General features: G+C 39.6%; 1 protein-coding gene across 1 annotated transcript in view; it reads left to right on the top strand.

Annotated features, from left to right (window-relative positions):
• The first annotated feature begins 1,251 nt into the window (after positions 1-1,251).
• The window catches only part of LOC111147737 (amine sulfotransferase-like), a 35,962-nt gene continuing 17,991 nt past the window's right edge, over positions 1,252-19,222 (top strand). The window contains exons 1-2 of the mRNA XM_022503958.1: positions 1,252-1,346; positions 14,589-14,731. Of these exons, the coding sequence (XP_022359666.1) occupies positions 1,252-1,346; positions 14,589-14,731 (238 nt within the window). The remainder of the gene's footprint in view (positions 1,347-14,588; positions 14,732-19,222) is intronic.

Below are 19,222 nucleotides of genomic sequence, written 5' to 3' on the forward strand. Positions count from 1 at the left end.
GAATTGGGGGAAATCAGAGAGAGAAACCATGAGAGACTCTGGACTCAGAAATAAACTGAGGGTTTTGGAAGGGAGGGAGGTGGGGGGATGGGTGAGCCTAGTGGTGGGCATTAAGGAGGACATGTATTGCATGGAGCACGGAGTGTAGTGCATACACAACGAATCTTGGAACACTGGAAAAATAAAATTTAAAAAATAGGATATAGCTTTGACCATACCAATCCAACCGTAGGTGTGATATAATCTTTAGTAAAATGAATTATACTCCAAATTTGGTGGTATCTTTAATAGATTGATTCTTGTGGAACTCACTATCTAGAAATTATGGATCTGGAACATTTTCCACCTAGACTTTTGGGATATTTTTAAAAGAACTTGATATTTGGATGTATCTTCTGACATTTAAGTTTTGTGTTAAAGGTCAGACTGATTTATCTCTGTTGTTTGAAATGGCTCTTAGCCATTAGGATCTGTTACCAAGAGTGTTTTAAAATGGAAATATTGATGCTAAGGCCCTTGAAAAACAACATTAAAGGAGAGTCTTAGGCACATTCTCTAAGGTATGCATTTAGTGTCCTTTTTTTGCCCCCCATCATCAACTTATTTTATTGGATTCTTACTGAGATAGGAAGTGTCTGTGTTCATGTATTTTACGAAGGGAGGTTGAAATGTCTCTCTTCCCTACATTGGTACTCAATTGATAAAGAAACAGGACACATTGAGCTAGCCCCAGAGAGCTTGAACACAAAGGAAAAAAATGATTTTAATGTTTAATACTTCATATTTTAGTTCACCACCAAAAATTAATGCATGTGTAATATGAAAATATATAAGATGGCTCTGGTGGAAAGAGTGAGAATTGGAGTAATAGGCTCTTCTAATAATGGAGAGTTTGCACATAATTAACAATCTCTGATTCTTGATTTCCTCTGTAATGTGGGGATTACAATAATTTCTGAATATGAAAAAATAACTTAAAAATGACAACTAATAAATGTGTTCGAATTGGTGAGTTAACACTGCAGTTGTTCACAGGGCTTTTTTTTTCCAAATCTCCCCACATTTCCTCTCCACCTTGTCCTCCTGCTCCACACAATGAAATTGTAGGGGAGAGGTGTACTGTGTGGGCTGAATGTTTCATATATTGAAATCCTGAGCCCCATGGTGATGATGTGACGAGGTGGGCTCTGGGAGGGGACGACTGGGATTAGTGCCCTTGTCAAAGCCTTGAGCTCCCTTGCCACTTCTGCCATGCGAGGTCACAGTGAGAAGACCAGGAAGGAAGGGGATTTTCTCCAGACACGAAATCCTGGTGGCATTGCCTTGGACTTCCCAGCCTCTGAACTGTGAGAAGTGTCTGTCTGCTGTTAGAAGCCACCCAGTCTGTGCTGTCCTGTGATGGCAGCCTGAATGGACTCAGACAAATACTCCTCATCTTTCTTTTGCCTTTATTTCTTCAAAAAAGTGAATCAAGGAACAAACAAAACATGTAGCAGTGCAGGTGGTGAGTCCTTCAGCTGCGGGGCCACAGCTGACGCCCTGCATTCCAACGCTAGCAGCAAAACTGTCTCAAGTTAAAGCAACTTGAAGGGCAACCCAGCTCCTTAGCTCCGTGTTTGATCACTTGAGGGTCTTAATGCTCTGTCATTGCAACTCAACTTCCTCCACTGCCCAGAGTAGCTGCCATTACTCCCTCACAGGTGGTGTTCCTGAGGGCCCTTCCCAGTCCCCATGCAAATCTCAGTCTGTGTCCTCAGAGGATCCCAAAGGAAAACATCCTATGAAATAATTTCAATTAAAGCAGCCTGGTGACCCAATGGCGGGACAGCAGTGGAACAGAACCCACTGAGGACAGAGTTTGGTGGGATGGGTGTTTAGCCAGGGTCCTTGCTTCCCACAGACCCCAAGTGGTGCTAGGAAACCGGTTGTGGGTGCGGCCTGGAAATATGTGGGAGCATTTCTGTTTGTCACAAGCTATCAGGGTGGGAAGAAGCCTGGGATCCCAAACACGTTCCATGAGTTGTGAGGACAGCCCCACAATTGGAAGAGCTGTTGCAGAAACAAAAGGCACAAAAATAAATAGAAACCTGGAAACCTTATTCCCTTTGCTGGCCCCTTGTTCAAGTTTTGTCTCCCGTACACTCTTTGGTGTCTATGGCTAGTTGTGGGGTTTTTGGTATTTGTCCAGATTTTATAGATAAGTGAAAGATGGACTCGAGGGGGTTTGTGCTATTATCATAGGACCAGAGCTAGAGTGATAGAGTTATGATTCCAGGAGGTTAAATGGAGTTTGGGCAATTATGGGTGTCTAAAGTTGCTCTAGAAAAGATTGATCTCAGATAAAGTTGTGGCATCTTGGAAGGGTTCTCACTCTTCTGGTGTGAGTCATATATTTGTAGAGGAAAACAAGCACCTACTGTTGTCCTTGGAACCTGGCCTTTCTCAGGTTCTTCCCTGTTTTTCTGTTTTTCCCAGGTAACACCTGTACTGCATTTCAAATTCATCTCCATCCTCATTTAGGTAAAACACCAGACAGAAGAAATTCCTCATTCAACATTTCTCATTCAATTCTATTGAAATGATCAAGAGGTGTCCTATCAGCATCTTGGCAGTGTGAGTTGCGTGTTTTCTCTCCCTTTCCATTTACATCTAATTGGACATCTGTGACTGATGAAAGTACCCCTGCAGAGCATTAAAGGACACTGAGAGATCCTTGCACCTGCATCCCAAAGTGGGTGGATTTGGAATCAGAGAGGTTGTGGGGCCAAGGGAGGTAGAGCAGCAGCGTGCCAGTGTTGGTCCTAGCAGAGGAGGCTGAGGAGGCAGAAAGCAAAGGGTAAGTTGAAGTCCCCTTGGCGGCTCAGGTGCATGGAGGGACCTGTTTTTCTTCAGCAGCACCGAGATTCCTAAGGAGAGCTCTGTGACTGGCACAAGGGAAGGAAACGGAAGAAAGACTAAAAGAATTGAAGGAAGGTGTTTCCTGCTGTGTGCCTTGGGATTTCAAGAAGTCTGGGAGGTCTGAGACCCCACTCACCCATCCCGCTGGCCTTGGGCACACCCACGACCCAAGTGCTAAAGCCCACAACGGCCCTGCCACTCTGCCACCAACTTTTTTTTTTTTTTTTTAATGTCAGGTCTCTTAGGTGTGCTCCTAATTTTAGCAATGAATTAGCTCCAGCAAGAGAAAATGAAATATTCCAGTAAGAGAAAAGGAGAATTCTGTGATATCATGACCTTCTGGGAAACACAAGTAAAGTTTCTGATTGCCAGTGTGCTTAATTCTTATAATCAAGATCAACAAAGACTTTTCTAAATAAGAAAGATGCTTGATCCTAAATAAGAAAGATGCTTTCCTAAATAAGAAAGACTTTCCTAAATAAGAAAGATGTCAAGTGAGTTGACAAAGGCACATTTCATCTGGTATGGAAAAATTACAGCATGATGGTATCATAAAATGATGACAACTAAATTCAAAGACAATGAATATTGTGATCCTATTCATATATAATTAAAAACAGCTTTCATGAATAAACTCAGCTACAGTACATGTAGAAGGCAGTTCTGAGAACTCAGGCATAAAATTAATGAACAGGAGTACTTTACCAACGAGATTGAAATTATATAAAGGAACCAAACAAATTCTGGATCTGAGGAACTCAACAAGTGAGATGAAAATGAATTAGAAAGCATCGGAAATATAGCAGGTCAGATGGAAGGAAATAGACTATCTGTATGAAAGGAATTTAAAAATGATTCCAGTAGAAGAGGAGAGAGACTAAGATTTTCAACATGTCAAGAAAGCTTATGTGAGTTATCAGACACTGAAAAAAGCCAATATAGGAATAATGAGTATACCAGAAGAAGAAAAGAAGGAGACAGCATTTATTAAAGAAATAATTGCTGAGAGCTTCCCAAATCTGCGAAAGGAACTTAACATACAAGTCCACAGAGCTAATAGAACACTTTATTATCTCAATGCCAAAAAGTCTTTCTCAAGGAGACATTCTAAGTGTCCAAAACCAAGGGTAAAGAATTCGAGGCAGGGGGAAAAGAATTGGTGCACAAAGGAATACCTCACCCCTTAGCCTCTGGGCAGATTTCTCAGCAGGAACACTACAGGCCAGGAGACAAAGGAGAGACAGATTCAAGTTACTGAAAGATAAAAATGGCAGTCATGAATACTCTGTCCTCCAAAGAGGTCAGAGATGAAGGAAAATAAGGGCTTTCCCAGACAAACAGAAGCTGAGGGTGTTTGCCACACTAGACCTGCCTTGTAAGAGAGGCTGAAAGCGCTCTTTAAGCTGAAATGAAAAGACACTAGTGACATGCAAAAAATGAAATCACACAAAATTCTGATAAAGATCATATAGACTGTCAATATAGGAAAATTCACTCAGTTTAAGAATAGTTTGTTAAACAATTATAGAATAAAGTTTAAGGAAGAAGAGTATTGAAAATAGTGGTGGGAAGTGCAATTGGTTAAGGAATTCACTGCATAATAAGAGATACTTTTTTCAATTTTTAAATTTTTTATAAACATATAATGTATTTTTATCCCCAGGGGTACAGGTCTGTGAATCACCAGATTTACACACTTCACAGCACTCACCATAGCACATACCCTCCCCAATGTCCATAACCCCACCCCCCTCTCCCAACCACCTTCCCCCCAGCAACCCTCAATTTGTTTTGTGAGATTAAGAGTCACTTACTATGGACTCTGAAGAACAATCTGAGGGGTTTGAAGGGGTAGGGGGTGGGTGGTTGGGGGAACCAGGTGGTGGGTATTGGAGAGGGCACAGATTGCATGGAGCACTGGGTGTGGTGCAAAAACAATGAATACTGTTACACTGAAAATAAATAAAAATTAAAAAAAAAAAAAGAGTCACGGTTTGCTTTCCTCCCCATCCCATCTTGTTTCATTTATTCTTTTCCTATCCCCAAACCCCCCATGTTGCATCTCCACTTCTAAGAGGTAATTTTTGACATCAGAAACATAAAAGTGAAGGAGTAAAAGTGTGGAACGATTATAGGGAAATGAATATGAGTTCCAGCAGCAGATATAGGACTAGCATTATTTATGTAAGCCTCAATGTAAGCGCAAGGCAAAACTCAGCAGACACAAATCAGTATGAGTTGCTAGCAGGAGAAAAAGGACTAGTACATTTTATGTAATGTTCAGGGAAACCAAAAAACAAAAATCTGGAGCAGACACACAAACACACACACACACATACACACACACACACACCAATGGAAGACTGAGCAAATCATGACAAAACCCACCACTTTACAAAGGTGAATAGAAACAGAATGAAAAAGGAACAATATAGATAGAAAATCAGAAAGCAAAAGTTAAAAGAAATTCCTTATGTATTAATATAGTTACCCTAATTATGTACCCTAATTAATGGATGAACTCACCCATTAATAGTGCACACAGTGGTTGGAATGATAAAAAACAAACACAAGACTCAACTATATGCTGTCTACAGGAGACTTATATTAGCTCTAAAGACATAAAGTGAAGAGATGGAAGATTACATTCCAAAAAGTGAAAACCAAAAGAAGACAGGAGCTATTTTATAGCTGTTTTATAGCAAATGAAATGGATTTCAAGTCAAAAGTGGTAACAAAAGAGAAGAAGGTCATTATATGAATGTAAAGGGTCAATACATCAAGAAGGTATAAAATCACAAGTATTTCTACTCCCAAAATGGAAGCACTGAAAAATATTAAGCAAATGCTAACAGATCTTAAGGGCTAAGTGTATAGCAATCCAGTAGTACTAAGAGACTTCATCACGCCACTATCAGCAGTAGACACATTATCCAGACAGAAAATCAACAAGAAAACATTAGAATGGAAACATACTTTAGAAGAAATCAACTTAAGACACATCCATTGAAGATTCCATCCAACACCTGCAAAATATACATTCATCTCATTATTGTGCAGTATAGATTATATAATAGGATATAAAAATCTTAGGAGATTTCAGAAGATTAAATTTATATCATCTTTGCTGACTTTGTATGATACAATAAGAAAGTGAAAATATCTACAAAAATATAGAAATTGAATGACACTTCTGAATAACTTGTGAGTCAAAAATAAATTATAAGGAAAAGAAAACATGATTGTGGACTCCGAGAAATAAACTGAGAGTCTTAGAGGGGAGGGGGCTGGGGGGGATGAGTGAGCCTGGTGGTGGGTATTAAGGAGGTCACATATTACAAGCAGCACTGGGTCTTGTACATAAACAATGAATCTTGGAACACTACATCAAAAACTCCTGATGTATGGTCACTAACATAACACAATAAAAAAATAATAAAAAAATAAATAGAAAAAGAAAACTTGATCTCAAAACAAATGCAGTGGAAATGCAACATATCAAAACTTTTTTAGAGCATCATATTAAATCTTACAGGGTGCAGAGAGAACAGTACTACATGGACTTATAAATCCATTAATCACATATTACCAATTAGAAAGAGACCAAAAAACGTACTCCATTTTACAGCTTGAGGAACCAGAGAAGAACATGTTAAGCCCAAAGTAAGCAGAAGGAGGAAATAATAAAGATCAAAAGATCAGAGCAGAGGGGTGCCTGGGTGGCTCAGTAGGTTAAAGCCTCTGCCTTCAGCTCAGGTCATGATCCCAGGGTCCTGGGATCAAGCCCCGCATCGGGCTCTCTGCTCAGCAGGGAGCCTGCTTCCTCCTCTCTCTGCCTGCCTCTCTGCCTACTTGTGATCTCTGTCTGTCAAATCAATAAATAAAATCTTTAAAAAAATGATCAGAGCAGGAATAAATGAAATTGAGACTAGAAAAACAATAAAAACAATAAACAAAACCAAGACTGATCAACCAAAATGACAAAACTTCACCTTGACTAACAAAGAAGAAAGACAGATGAGTCAAAAAAAAAAAAAAAAAAAAACCAACCAACCAAACAAATAAAAAAGAAAGAGGAGACATTGCAGGTAATACTACAGCAATAAAACATAGAAGCATAAGAGATGACTATGAGCAATTATATGCCAGCAAATTACATAATCTAGAATAAATGGATGCATTTGTAGAATCAAACAACCTAGAAAACTGAATCAAGAAGAAATAGACAATCTGAACAGACAAGTGAGGAGTCAACAGATTCAATCAGTTATCAGCCCAACACAAAATCCCTGGGATCAGATGGCTTTACAGATGAGTTCTACCAAACATTGAAGGAAACAATACCAATCCTCCACAAAGTCTTGCACAATATCCAGAGTGAAGGCCCATTTCCAAACTCATTCTGTAAGGCCACTATTAACCCTTGTACCAAAATCAGACAAGGACACCAAACTACCAAAATTGAAACCAAAAGAAACAAAATTTAAACAGACCCATAACCAGCAAAATGCACCTATATAATGGGAGTAAGGCAAACTATATAATGGGAGAACATATTTGCAAATGACATATCTGATAAAGGGCTAGTATCCAAGATGTATAAAGAAATTGTCAAACTCAACACCCCAAAATAAATAATCTGGTCAAGAAATGGGCAGAAGACATGCACAGGCATTTCTCCATAGAAGACATACAAATGGCCAACAGACACATAAAAAAAATGCTCTGCAATCACTGGGCATCAAGGAAATACAAATCAAAACCACAATGGTGTGCCACCTTACCCCAGTCAGAATAGCTAAAATTAACAAGACAGGAAACAATAAATGCTAGCAAGAATGCAGAGAAAGGAGAACCCTCTTACACTGTTTGTGGGAATGCAAGCTAGTATAGTCACACTGAAAAACAGTATGGAGTTTCCCCAAGAAGTTAAAAACAGGGGTACCTTATGACCCAGCAATTGCACTATGAAATATTTAGCCCAAAGATACAAATGTAGTGCTCCAAAGGGGAACCAGCACCCCAATGTTTAGAGCAGCAATATCCACAACAGCCAAACTGTAGAAGGAGCAGAAAGAATAGAAAGAGCACAATATTTATAGTGTATATTTACTACACACACAGACAGACAGACATACACACAGGAATATTACTCAGCCATCAAAAAGATGAAATCTTACTATTTACATTGACATGGATGGAACTGGAGGGTATTACTCTGACTGAAATAACTCAATCAGCAAAAGACAATTATCATATGCTTATACTCATATGTGGAATAAAAGAAATAGCGCAGAGTTTCATAGGGGAAGGGAGGGAAAAATTAACAGGAAGAAATTAGAGAGGGAGACAAAACATGAGAGAGTCTCAACTGTAGGGAACAAACAGAGTTGCTGGAAGGGAGGTGGGTGGGGGGACGGGGTAACTGGGTGATGGGCTTAAGGAGGGAATGTGATGTAATGAGCACGGGGTGTTTTATGCAACTAATGAATCACTGAATTCTACATCTGAAACTAATGATATACCATATGTTGGCTAATTTAAAATAAAAACAAACAAACAAAAAATATAGACCAATATTTAAAATAAAAACAAACAAAAAATATAGACCAATATTCCTGATGCAAAATTCTGCACAAAAAGCCAACCGAATTGAATAATACAGTATAGGGGACTTATCTCTAGGATGCAAGTTTCATTCAACACACACAACTAAATAAATGTAATATAGCAATAAAATCAAAGATAATATACCATGATTATCTCAATAGATGCTAAAAAGACAACTGAAAATAGACAACATCCTTTCGTGCTAAGAACCCTTAAGAGAGTGAGTGCAGAAGGAATATAGCTCAACATAATAAAGACTATCTATGAGGAGCCACAGCAAATATCATGTTCAGTAGTGAAAGGTTTAAAACTTTTCTTCAAAGATCAGGAGCAAGACATGGCTGCCCACTCTCACCACTCTTCCCATACTAAAAGCCCTAGCTAGAGCCATTAGGGAAGACTAAGAAGTTAATGGCATCCAAGTCAGAAAGGGAGAAGTAAAATAGCCACCACTTGCAGATGATATGACTTTATATACAGAAAATCCCAATGAACCCATAAAAAAACTGTTGAATCCATAATCAGAGTAAAGTTGTAGGATACACAATCAATATACAGAAATGTTTCATTCCTTTACACTAATAATGAAATATCTGAAAAGGAAATATGGGTATCTCATTCATAGGTGCAACAAAACCAATGAAATCTTTGTAAATGTAACCAGGGAACTGAAGGACCTGCACAATGTAAACTAAAGACTTTGCTGAAGGAAGTCCAAGAAGAAAACACACCCAAATGGAAAGACATCTCATGTTTGTGGATTGGAAGGATGCATATTGTTAAATGTCCCTATGCCCCAACACTGTCTACAGATGTAACACAGTCTTCCTCAAAATACTGAAAGCACACTTCCCAGAAATAAAAGGACCCTAAAATGTATGTTTCAGTGATTTAACTATGATCTGTGTAGCTTTAAATCCCTTCGCATTGATCCCGCTTGTTTGTTGAGCTTCATGGATGTGCAGATTAGTGTTTTCTAGTGTTTTGGGAAGATCTGGGTCATAAGTTCTTCAGATATTCTTTTCTGCCCTTTCCTCTCCGTGCACTTATGTTGGCATGCTTGACATTTTCTCCAGGTCTCTGAGGCTATGTTCAGTTTTCTTCATTCTTTGTCTTTCTATTCTTTTTATTGTTTGTAATTATTTTCTCTATTGATTTGCCTTCATGTTTCCTAATTATTTATTCTGTCAGATCAAAATTTTTTGAGATGTAGTGATTCAACAAATAGGACATACTTTTTTATAGCTGATTTGTTTGCTAAGTCCAGCATCTAGGTCCATTCAGACACAGTTTTTATTAATTGCTTTTTTTTTCTATATGTGTATCATACTTTCCTGGTTTTTGGCATATGGTACTTTTTTTTTGAAAACTAGATATTTTAGGATTCTGATCTTATCCTGGAAGTGGTTCTGCTTTCTTGTTTTATTTTATTTTAATTTTTTTTATGGTGACTTACTAAAACTAATTCAGTGGAGTCTACCCCCATTCTGATGTTACTACTCAGGTATATATTTTTCTTAATTCTTGTGTTCTATTTAAGACAAGGCCAACACAGCTTAGCAGTCAGTCAGTAATAGGTCAAAGGTTGTGCATAAAAACCTTAGGCAGGAAAATTTTCCACTTTTCACCCTCAAAGTTTGGCAAACAATGAAAATTAACCACAAGTTTCAGTTTACTTTCCTCAAGTTATTTATTTATTTATATTATGTTATGTTATTCACCATATAGTACATCATTAATTTTAAATGAAGTGTTCCAAGATCCATTGTTTATGTATAATGCCCAGTGCTCCATGCAATACGTGCCCTCCTTAGTACCCATCACCGGGCTCACGCATCCCCTCATCCCCTCCCCTCCAAAACCCTCAGTTTGTTTCTCGGAGTCCATAGTCTCTCAGGCTTCATCGTCCCCTCTGATTTCCTCTCCTTCACTTTTTCTTTTCATCTCCTAATGTCTTCCATGTTATTCCATATGTTCTACAAGTAAGTGAAACCATATGATAATTGACTTTCTCTGCTTGACTTATTTCACTCAGCATAATCTCCTCTGGTCCCATCCATGTTGATGCAATAGTTGGGTATTCATCCTTTCTGATGGCTGAGTAATAATCCATAGTATATATGGACCACATCTTCTTTGTCCATTCATCTGTTGAAGGGCATCTAAGCTCTTTCCACAGTCTGGCTCTTGTGGACATTGCTGCTTTGAACACTGGGGTACATATAGCCCTTCTTTTCCCTACATTGGTATCCTTTGGGTAAATCCCCAGTAGTGCAATTGCCGGGTCATAGGGTAGTTCTATTTGTAATTTTTTGAAGAATCTCCACACTGTTTTCCAAAGTTGTTGCACCAACTTGCATTCCCACCAACCTCAAGTTATTTATTTCAGGGAATCTCAATTATTCCTTTCTAGGAATTGACAACTTTTACTTCATGGAATATGTTACATTTTCATCAGAGAACACTGTGAGGAAAAGGTTTTCTGAATAATTGCCAGGTCAAATTTCTGTCACATTGAACACTTATTTTCTGAACAGTGAAACTTCTCCAACAAAAGGGATTAAAGCCTTCCTTAGATCAGATTTCTTTTTAATGAAAGGTGACAATAGGAAAGATGAAACCAAAGATGAACTCTAAAGTTCCTGAGAGTCATTCTAAGTGAGAAACACAAGCTACCTTTGCCTGGTGAAGTGTTTACAGAAGAGGAGATACGTTAGGGAGGGCCTGAGTCATGTTCCAAATCTGATAGTGTGCACGCCAGGACATCAACAAATGCCAGTGGTGATTTATCTGAGAGCATGTGAAGAGATGTTTGTTGTTCAGGAAGAAATAACAATAGATGAGAAGAGCATGTGAGGTCAATAATCCAAGTACATAGAGAGGGAATTTGAGTAAACCTTTGAATGTTTATCCTTCATGACCATTCTATTTGGAAAACAAACTAACTGGAGAGAGTGGGAACCCATGACAAAGAGGACACAAGACAGTCCTTGAGGAGCCAACTCTAGGACCTATCTCTCACTCTGTGATATAGTGGTATGAAGATTTGCCAACAGGAACACAATGGAGGGGTTTAATGGCAGGTAAATGGTGTTTGGTAGTTAAATGAGTATTATGTCTGTGTCAAGCATATTGGAGAATTTGGAAAAGTGTCTAATCCCTCAAAATACTTGTAATTTCTTCTTGAAGATGTGGATTTTTTCCCTCAACTTCAAATTGTTCACACTTTACACTTACTCTCCATTCTGTTCCGTGAGAAACAACACAAAGATTCAAAGACACCAATACTGGTGCTATTGAAGAAGAAGCAACTCAATCCATTGTACTACTGGTTTCTGGCCATTAGAGTACCATGAGTGGGACAGCAAGAGAATACATGCATATTTTCTGCTATAATTCAAAAGCAGAGACTTTGAACCCTACCCAGCATCTCTGAGTAGCACCAAGCTGCTTGAAGCATTTATCTCCTATTATTTATGGTAAACACCTCTGTGCTTTTCACTAGACGTTTTGATGATCTACTGGTTAACATCAGCCTAATCCCTCCTCCTCAATGAGTTCGATTCTGGGAGCTCTAATTGGTGAATCGCTAAATCTCTTAGGGGAAAACTTAGTTTTTATCTGTGTCTTTCTCCTTCCATGGCACACAATTATTCTTCTCACTTCCTTCATATCAGAAGTTCATACTTCATTTCAAAGAACTCTAAGGTGAGTAGCTTCATTCTAGTTTGGGGATGAAAAAAGTTTCCTTTTTCCTTTCTAGGTTCTCTGGCTGGTCTAATAATTAAATTGATATAAGACAGATAGATTCACAGAAGGGAAATGTAACTACATGTGTGTGGGAGACCCACAAAGTCATGATGAGTCAAAGGCAGTCTGACAACTTAGTCTTATAAACCATCCTAAGCTAAGGAGGAGCGGGTGAAATGCTTCAGAAATGAAAGAGGAGGAAGACAATTCACAGGTAGATTAGGAGAGCCCATATGTGGTAGAGATGGGTACCATGCCATCAAAAGAGTCTTTCTAATAGAAGAAGTAACATGTGGTAGGAGCTCGAATCCTGGTGTAGCTCCCTATCTAAATCCTTTTAAGCAGAAGGTAGAAAGCTGTTGTGAGTCTGCTGGGTCTTAATTGCTTTCAACAAAAAACATCATCCACATGCCAAATTGATATTTTGGGGATAACATACTCTCTGCTTCCTTTCTCTTGTCTGTACTTACTAGTTATGCAGTTTTAGGTGTTTGGTGTTTTTCTAAACACGAGGCTAAAAATGTGTAAAATATCAGCTCCTCTGTAGGAAGCAAGACTATACTGTCCTTCTTTTGCTTTGATTTCCAATGAACTGAGCCATTTTCTGATTCTAAATATTTATTTAGACATTTAAGAACATAGACTAAAAGAAATATTTAATTCACCATGAGTGTAGTAAATATAAGTAGAGTATAAGGTGGTAGAATTATGTTTCCTTCAGGAAAAAGTCAAGATGTTAATGCTCTTGGTATTGTTTTGATCCCAAGACATGGAAATGGCTTCTGTTAGGGAACCAGTGCTCCTTGATAATGGAAGTTAACATTAGAACCCAGTGGGTATGGAGTCATAAATTAGGTTGTTTCTTTGAACACCAATGATGGCAATGCTGAGGAGCCTTAAATAACTCTAGTAGCAGAATAACTTATCTTCTCTCTCTTCCTCTACCCTTCCCTGTCTGGTCCCCATTTCTTCCCCGGCTACCAATTCATGTTGATGATTCCAACTACTTTGCAGCTTTCCCAAATCTCCTTTGTAAAGAGAGTCTATCAGTTCTCTGTTTTTTTATTAACAGTGTGACTGTCACAATATATTTTAAAGATTTCTTATTTCCCTTTGTCTTATAATGACCCTTTCTGGGTCATCCTGGAATTGCTTTCAAATTGTGGGATTCTGAAGCTCTGATTTTCTCAGCTGTTCCTATGTCCAACTACTATGGGAAACAGAAAAAAAGTCACTTCAGAGTCATCTGGAAGAACCCCTAAGTCCACTGTAACCTCAGGTTTCATAGCACCAAAGTAGATTATTTTCCATATGGTCAGTGAGGGGTAGTAATGAAACGCAAAAAGTACACATAAATGATGACTCTTGAGACTGCATTTGCACTTTCTGTGTGTCAACCATTATTTGAGGGTTTTCTCTCAGACTTTTACTTTGTGCCTTTGTTCATTTTGTCATAATGGACAGCTGAATTGCTCACATGCAGTTTGTCAAACTTCCTGGAAGACAGTCATGACTATTAACTCATGCTTGCACCACCACAGTCATTCTAAAGAAGTGGCACGTTAGGGGTGCCTGGGTGGCTCAGTGGGTTAAAGCCTCTGCCTTCGGCTCAGGTCATGATCCCAGGGTACTGGGATTGAGCCCCATATCAGGCTCTCTGCTCAGCAGGGAGCCTGCTTCCTCCTCTCTCTCTGCCTGCCTCTTTGCCTACTTGTGATCTCGGTCTGTCAAATAAATAAATAAAAATATTTAAAAAAAAAAACAAGTGGCACATTAGAAAGAAAACAAAATTTAAAGTTACCAAAGAGATCATGAATAGATAACTCCCACCCAGAAAATATTTAAAGAAAAGCTTCTAGAAACCTGCTGAAAGTTAACAATTGTACTTCAGTTATGGGGGCAAAAAAGCCCAGGTGATGAAGGAGTGCTGGGTGACAAGTGTTTCTGAAGCCTGCTCAAGTCCAACTTGTATGTTCATTTGTATGTGTGTGTGTATACATATATATGTGTGCTTTCTGATTAAAGTATCTTTTTGCAACTACAAAAATTATTTTCAAATCATTTTCCCTGTAGCTATAAAAATGGAGCACATACCTGTAAAACTAACCTCTAGCCTGTGAACAGCTGGCTCCTGGCATTGGACCAAACTCACACTCAGAATCCAGGACAGTAACTTTCAGAGCCAGCCAGTTTTCAGTGACTGTGAAGAAAACAAGATATCAGTTTCTTTTCTCAGCTTATGGTCAACAACTGAGATATAGAAGGGAAGAAAACAAAATTTTACTAATTTCCTTCCAATAGTTTTGTCTCTCTTTTGCAGGTGACTGAAGTATAGAAGACATGGAGAAATTCTTATTTAAATTTAAAGGATATTATTTTAATCGTTCACCACTTGATATTGGCTTTATAGAAAATTTAGATAATTTTGAAATCAGAGAAAATGATGTCTTCATAATCACATACCCCAAATCTGGTGAGTTTTCTGTTCTAATAGTTAATCTAAGAAGTAACATGATACTTTTATAATGTGGGAACTCTGTTTTATTAGTAGTATCCTATATGGATATGTATACATAATCTATTGGATATTATAGTGTCAACTGAATTTAATATCTTATGAAGTAGGTCTTTTACAATGTAGCTAGAAGTTATTTTTTTTTAAGATTTATTTATTTATTTATTAGTCAGAGAGACAGAGACAGCAAGAGAGCACACAAGCAGGGGGAGTGGCAGGCAGAGGGTGAAGCAGGACCCTGGGATCATGACCTGACCTGAGGGCAGATGCTAAACCGACTGAGCCACCCAGGTGTCCCTAGAAGTTATTTTTGATGTGGAGAAGGAAATGGAGAAAATACTGAAGTAACTATGTCGAAGACACCCTGTGAAACACTAAGGTGCTAACGTGGGCTTGGAAAGGTTGCAGAAATATTTACCATTTAGGCAGCTACTTTGGACAGAGAGTTGAAATTATATCTAATAACCAAGTGCATGAGAAGGAGGAAATTAACTCACACTATTTCCATAATGTGTAATAATCCCCAACTATTTGGGTGTACTTTTGCTATAGCACTCAGATCAGACTGAAACATATGGACATGTATATAATGCATATGTTCATCTTTGTGCATGTATATATACATGCACGTCTACTCACAGTCTTTGCCCATGTTTTACTTGTCTTTGTTACATTCGCTGTTGTGTCGTATGAGTTCTTGATATGTTTTATATTAACCCCTAATCATAAATGATTTCCAAATATTTTTCCCTTTTAATAGGCTGCCTTTTCATTTTGTGGATAGTTCTCCTTGCTGCACAGAAAACTTTTTTCAGTTATGCCTTTTCATATGTACTAGAAAAATATATGATTAGCACATCAACTCCGTGGTTTTACAGATGTCACTATGTAGGATGAATCTCAAGGAGACAGCAATGTTACACTTAGGACAACCTCAAGAAAAATATAAGTCACAGTACAGGGGAGCAATTTAGAAGTATCTGTTTAAAACAAAAGTATGAATAGCCTATGACTCTGCATTGAATTTCAAGGAAGCAAACCTTGGTAAACACACACACACACGCACACACACACACACACACACACACACACTGTTCCTGTGTCGAGTTTTGTAATAGCAAAAGTGGAAAACTGTCTTAACTAGTTATCACAAAAGAAAGGGGGAAGGTGTGTTAGACCCATATGATCACACTCCATTAGGCAGTTGCAAAGGATGAGTTGAAGCTACATTTAGCAAAAACAACATACGTAGATCTCAGAAACAATGTTAAGTGAAGAAAGCAAATTGCAGAATGACTCAAGATACCATTTGTATTAAATACACCATAATAGTTTCAATGAACTCATATATATCAAAGTCTTAAAAGAGTCTAGCATATGTAACAGCAGTTTGAGAGGGACGGCCAATGGTAGTCAAAAGGGGCGAGACCTTCTTATAAATCTACGTCTTAGAGAATGGATTCATGGGACACTTGAGTAATTAGATCTGGTTGAACATTTACAAAACACAATGCAGTAGACAATCAGGACAAGGTGACGGTCTGACATTGTACGTGAATGAACAAATGCTGACCTCATGGCAGCAGGCTGTGCTTCCTCTGCACCGTCCCTGCAGCTGACACACTTAGTTCCCAGAGGCACCTTCACACACATTCGGCCAGGATGTGGCCCAGTCTACTTCTCCTCTACTTCCTTACAACCTATGTTGGAACCCAGGCACCTGGATACCATACATGATTGAAGCTAGGGGCTCCCTTAGGCCCTTCACGTACCAGGTAAATCCCAGCGGGGCCCTGGAACTTTCTCAGTAACCTAGGCATTTAGCATGTCCCAGGTTTGGAGGCTCCTTCTATTCCCAACAATTGGGATCAGAGCCCTCAGGTGTCTAGGTATGAGAAGTCTTGTCTTTTGATGGGTCAGCGCGTACTGGGCTCCAAGCATGGAAAAGGGCCCAGCAAAGAGCTTGACATCATTACATCCTACGGTGTAGGTCATATTGTTAGCTCCATTTTTACAGATGAGGAAATGGAGGCACAAATAGTCGAAAGACTTGCTTGCCCAACATCAAACTAATAAGTGATTTTAAAAAGGGACTAGAACTCACAGCTGTCTGTCCTTAGAGCCCAGGCTCTGCTCCTAGTGCCCAACCAAATCCTATCAATTCGTCAAGGTTCAGCTCAGGAAGTCTGGAGGTGATCATCCTCTTCTGTCATTCAGAGTATGTACAAATATGATTCCGCTGACCATGAGAAATCAGGACCCACTGCATCTTCTCAGTAGGAGGGTAGAGATCATATTTGATTCAGCTCTGTATTTTGAGAAAAGAGCCTGACAAATAAAGAATGCTGAGGATATGCCTGATCAATACACAGATGAATGAAAACATGAATGAGTGAAGGAGGGCAGTTTCACCTGACTGATTCTGATGAGGTCCTAAATACCTCTGCCCAGCCCTGGGGTGCTGCCATATAGAGTTCTCTTCAAATCAGATTCAGTCTAGACTCCTTCTAAGATGAGTCTCCAAAACCTTAATATTTTGCAAACACACTCATATATGCACACGTGGACACATATATACATACATACATACCCACATACAAGTGAGATGCAAAGGGCCCAAGGGACCCATGATTATGGGTGATGGGGGCGGAGGTTGAGGAGAGGGGATGGGGTTAATGGATGATGGCCCTGTTCAGCTCAGTTCAGCTCAGCACCTCCTTCCAAAGTCCTGGGTGCTCCTTGTAGCTGAGGAATTTTTGCTCCAGACCTAGTATCACCTCTGTTCCACTTGATACTTCTTAGCAGTGCCTGAATCCCATGATTATACCAGTTAAGGACAAGAAGAAGGGGAAGGTTGGGGCTAAATATGCAGAGGTTAAAAGAGGCATAGCTTAGGGCCAGAGACAGGGCAGGAGGGCAGAATTTTTGCTACTGTTCATTGGGGTTGGTGGTGGCATCTGGGTACATGGTGAGGTGGAAGGTCAGGACTTTGCTGCTCATATAATTCCCTTGCTCAGGGATGACAGTGGCCTGGAAGTGGCAAGTTCAATGCTTCTTGATGTAATTTGCCACCCTGGCAATGCTGGTGTCATCCAGGGCAGCATCAGTCTCACCCAGGATGAAGAAGGAGGCTGGCTTCTAGTGTAGTTGTGGCAAGGCCTGAGCTGTCCCTGTTCTACCCTCTGACAAGTTGTCCATAGACCAGAAGTGTTTGCCAGGGGCCACATAGTTGTAGCTGGTGCCATCCCAGTAGGGCTCCTCAGGGTTCTATGGGCTCAGAAATGCCTGGACACTCTGTTGCCAGATAAGGCTTGCAGATCTCATTAATGTTGGAGGCCAAAGATTCAAAGCAAGCATTGAAGCACTCAAAGTGCTTCTTCTGATCTGTTCAAATGCCTGCATGGCTTTCCTGGCTTGATTTTGGGCTTTTCCCAACAGATCTGAGGTCTCCTGGAACTTGTCTCAGACACTTCCTAGGTTTTCCACGGCTTTCATGTCAGGCGCAGCTATATGCTGGAGTACACTCGCTGCTCACTCAGCTTCTGCTGCAGTGTACTCACCTCCTGTTTGATCTCCTCAGCCTGGGCATCCTCGGATCTTCACTCAGGTCTCTGTAGTCAATCTCAATGAGGGCTTCTCACACAGACTAACTGGAGTTTCACTGGGAACCACTCACTGAATCCTCCTCCTAGGAGCTACACTTTCCCTCATTAACGCCTTCCATGGTGCCCTTAGACAGTGCCCACCTGATGTCCTGCATCTGGTAGGCCTGGAGCGGATTGTGCTAGTCACTGCTTTTCTGTTCAAGCTTAGTCTCAATGGCTGTGACCTACTTCTGTAAATGGATCATTTCCTCGTTGGTGCTCCAGTTTATTTTTTTTATTTTTTTAATTTAAATTTGTTTATTTTAAAAATAAACATATTATGTATTTTTATCCCCAGGGGTACAGGTCTGTGAATCGCCAGGTTTACACACTTCACATCACTCACCATAGCACATACCCTCCCCAATGTCCATAACCCCACCCCCTCTCGCAAACTCCCTCCCCCCAGCAACCCTCAGTTTGTTTTGTGGGATTAAGAATCACTTATGGTTTGTCTCCCTCCCAATCCCATCTTGTTTCATTTATTCTTCTCCTATCCCCTTAACACCCCCCCATGTTGCATCTCCACTTCCTCATATCAGGGAGATCATATGATAGTTGTCTTTCTCCGATTGACTTATTTCGCTAAGCATGATACCCTCTAGTTCCATCCATGTCGCAAATGGCAAGATGTCATTTCTTTTGATGGCTGCATAGTATTCCATTGTGTATAGAATACTATCTTCTTTATCTATTCATCTATTGATGGACATCTAGGTTCTTTCCATAGTTTGGCTATTGTAGACATTGCTGCTATAAACATTCGGGTGCACGTGCCCCTTCGGATCACTCCGTTTGTATCTTT

This window comes from Enhydra lutris, unplaced genomic scaffold, assembly GCF_002288905.1.
Source record: "Enhydra lutris kenyoni isolate GAN:26980312 unplaced genomic scaffold, ASM228890v2 scaffoldscaffold17, whole genome shotgun sequence".
Classification (NCBI taxonomy): Eukaryota; Metazoa; Chordata; class Mammalia; order Carnivora; family Mustelidae; genus Enhydra; species Enhydra lutris.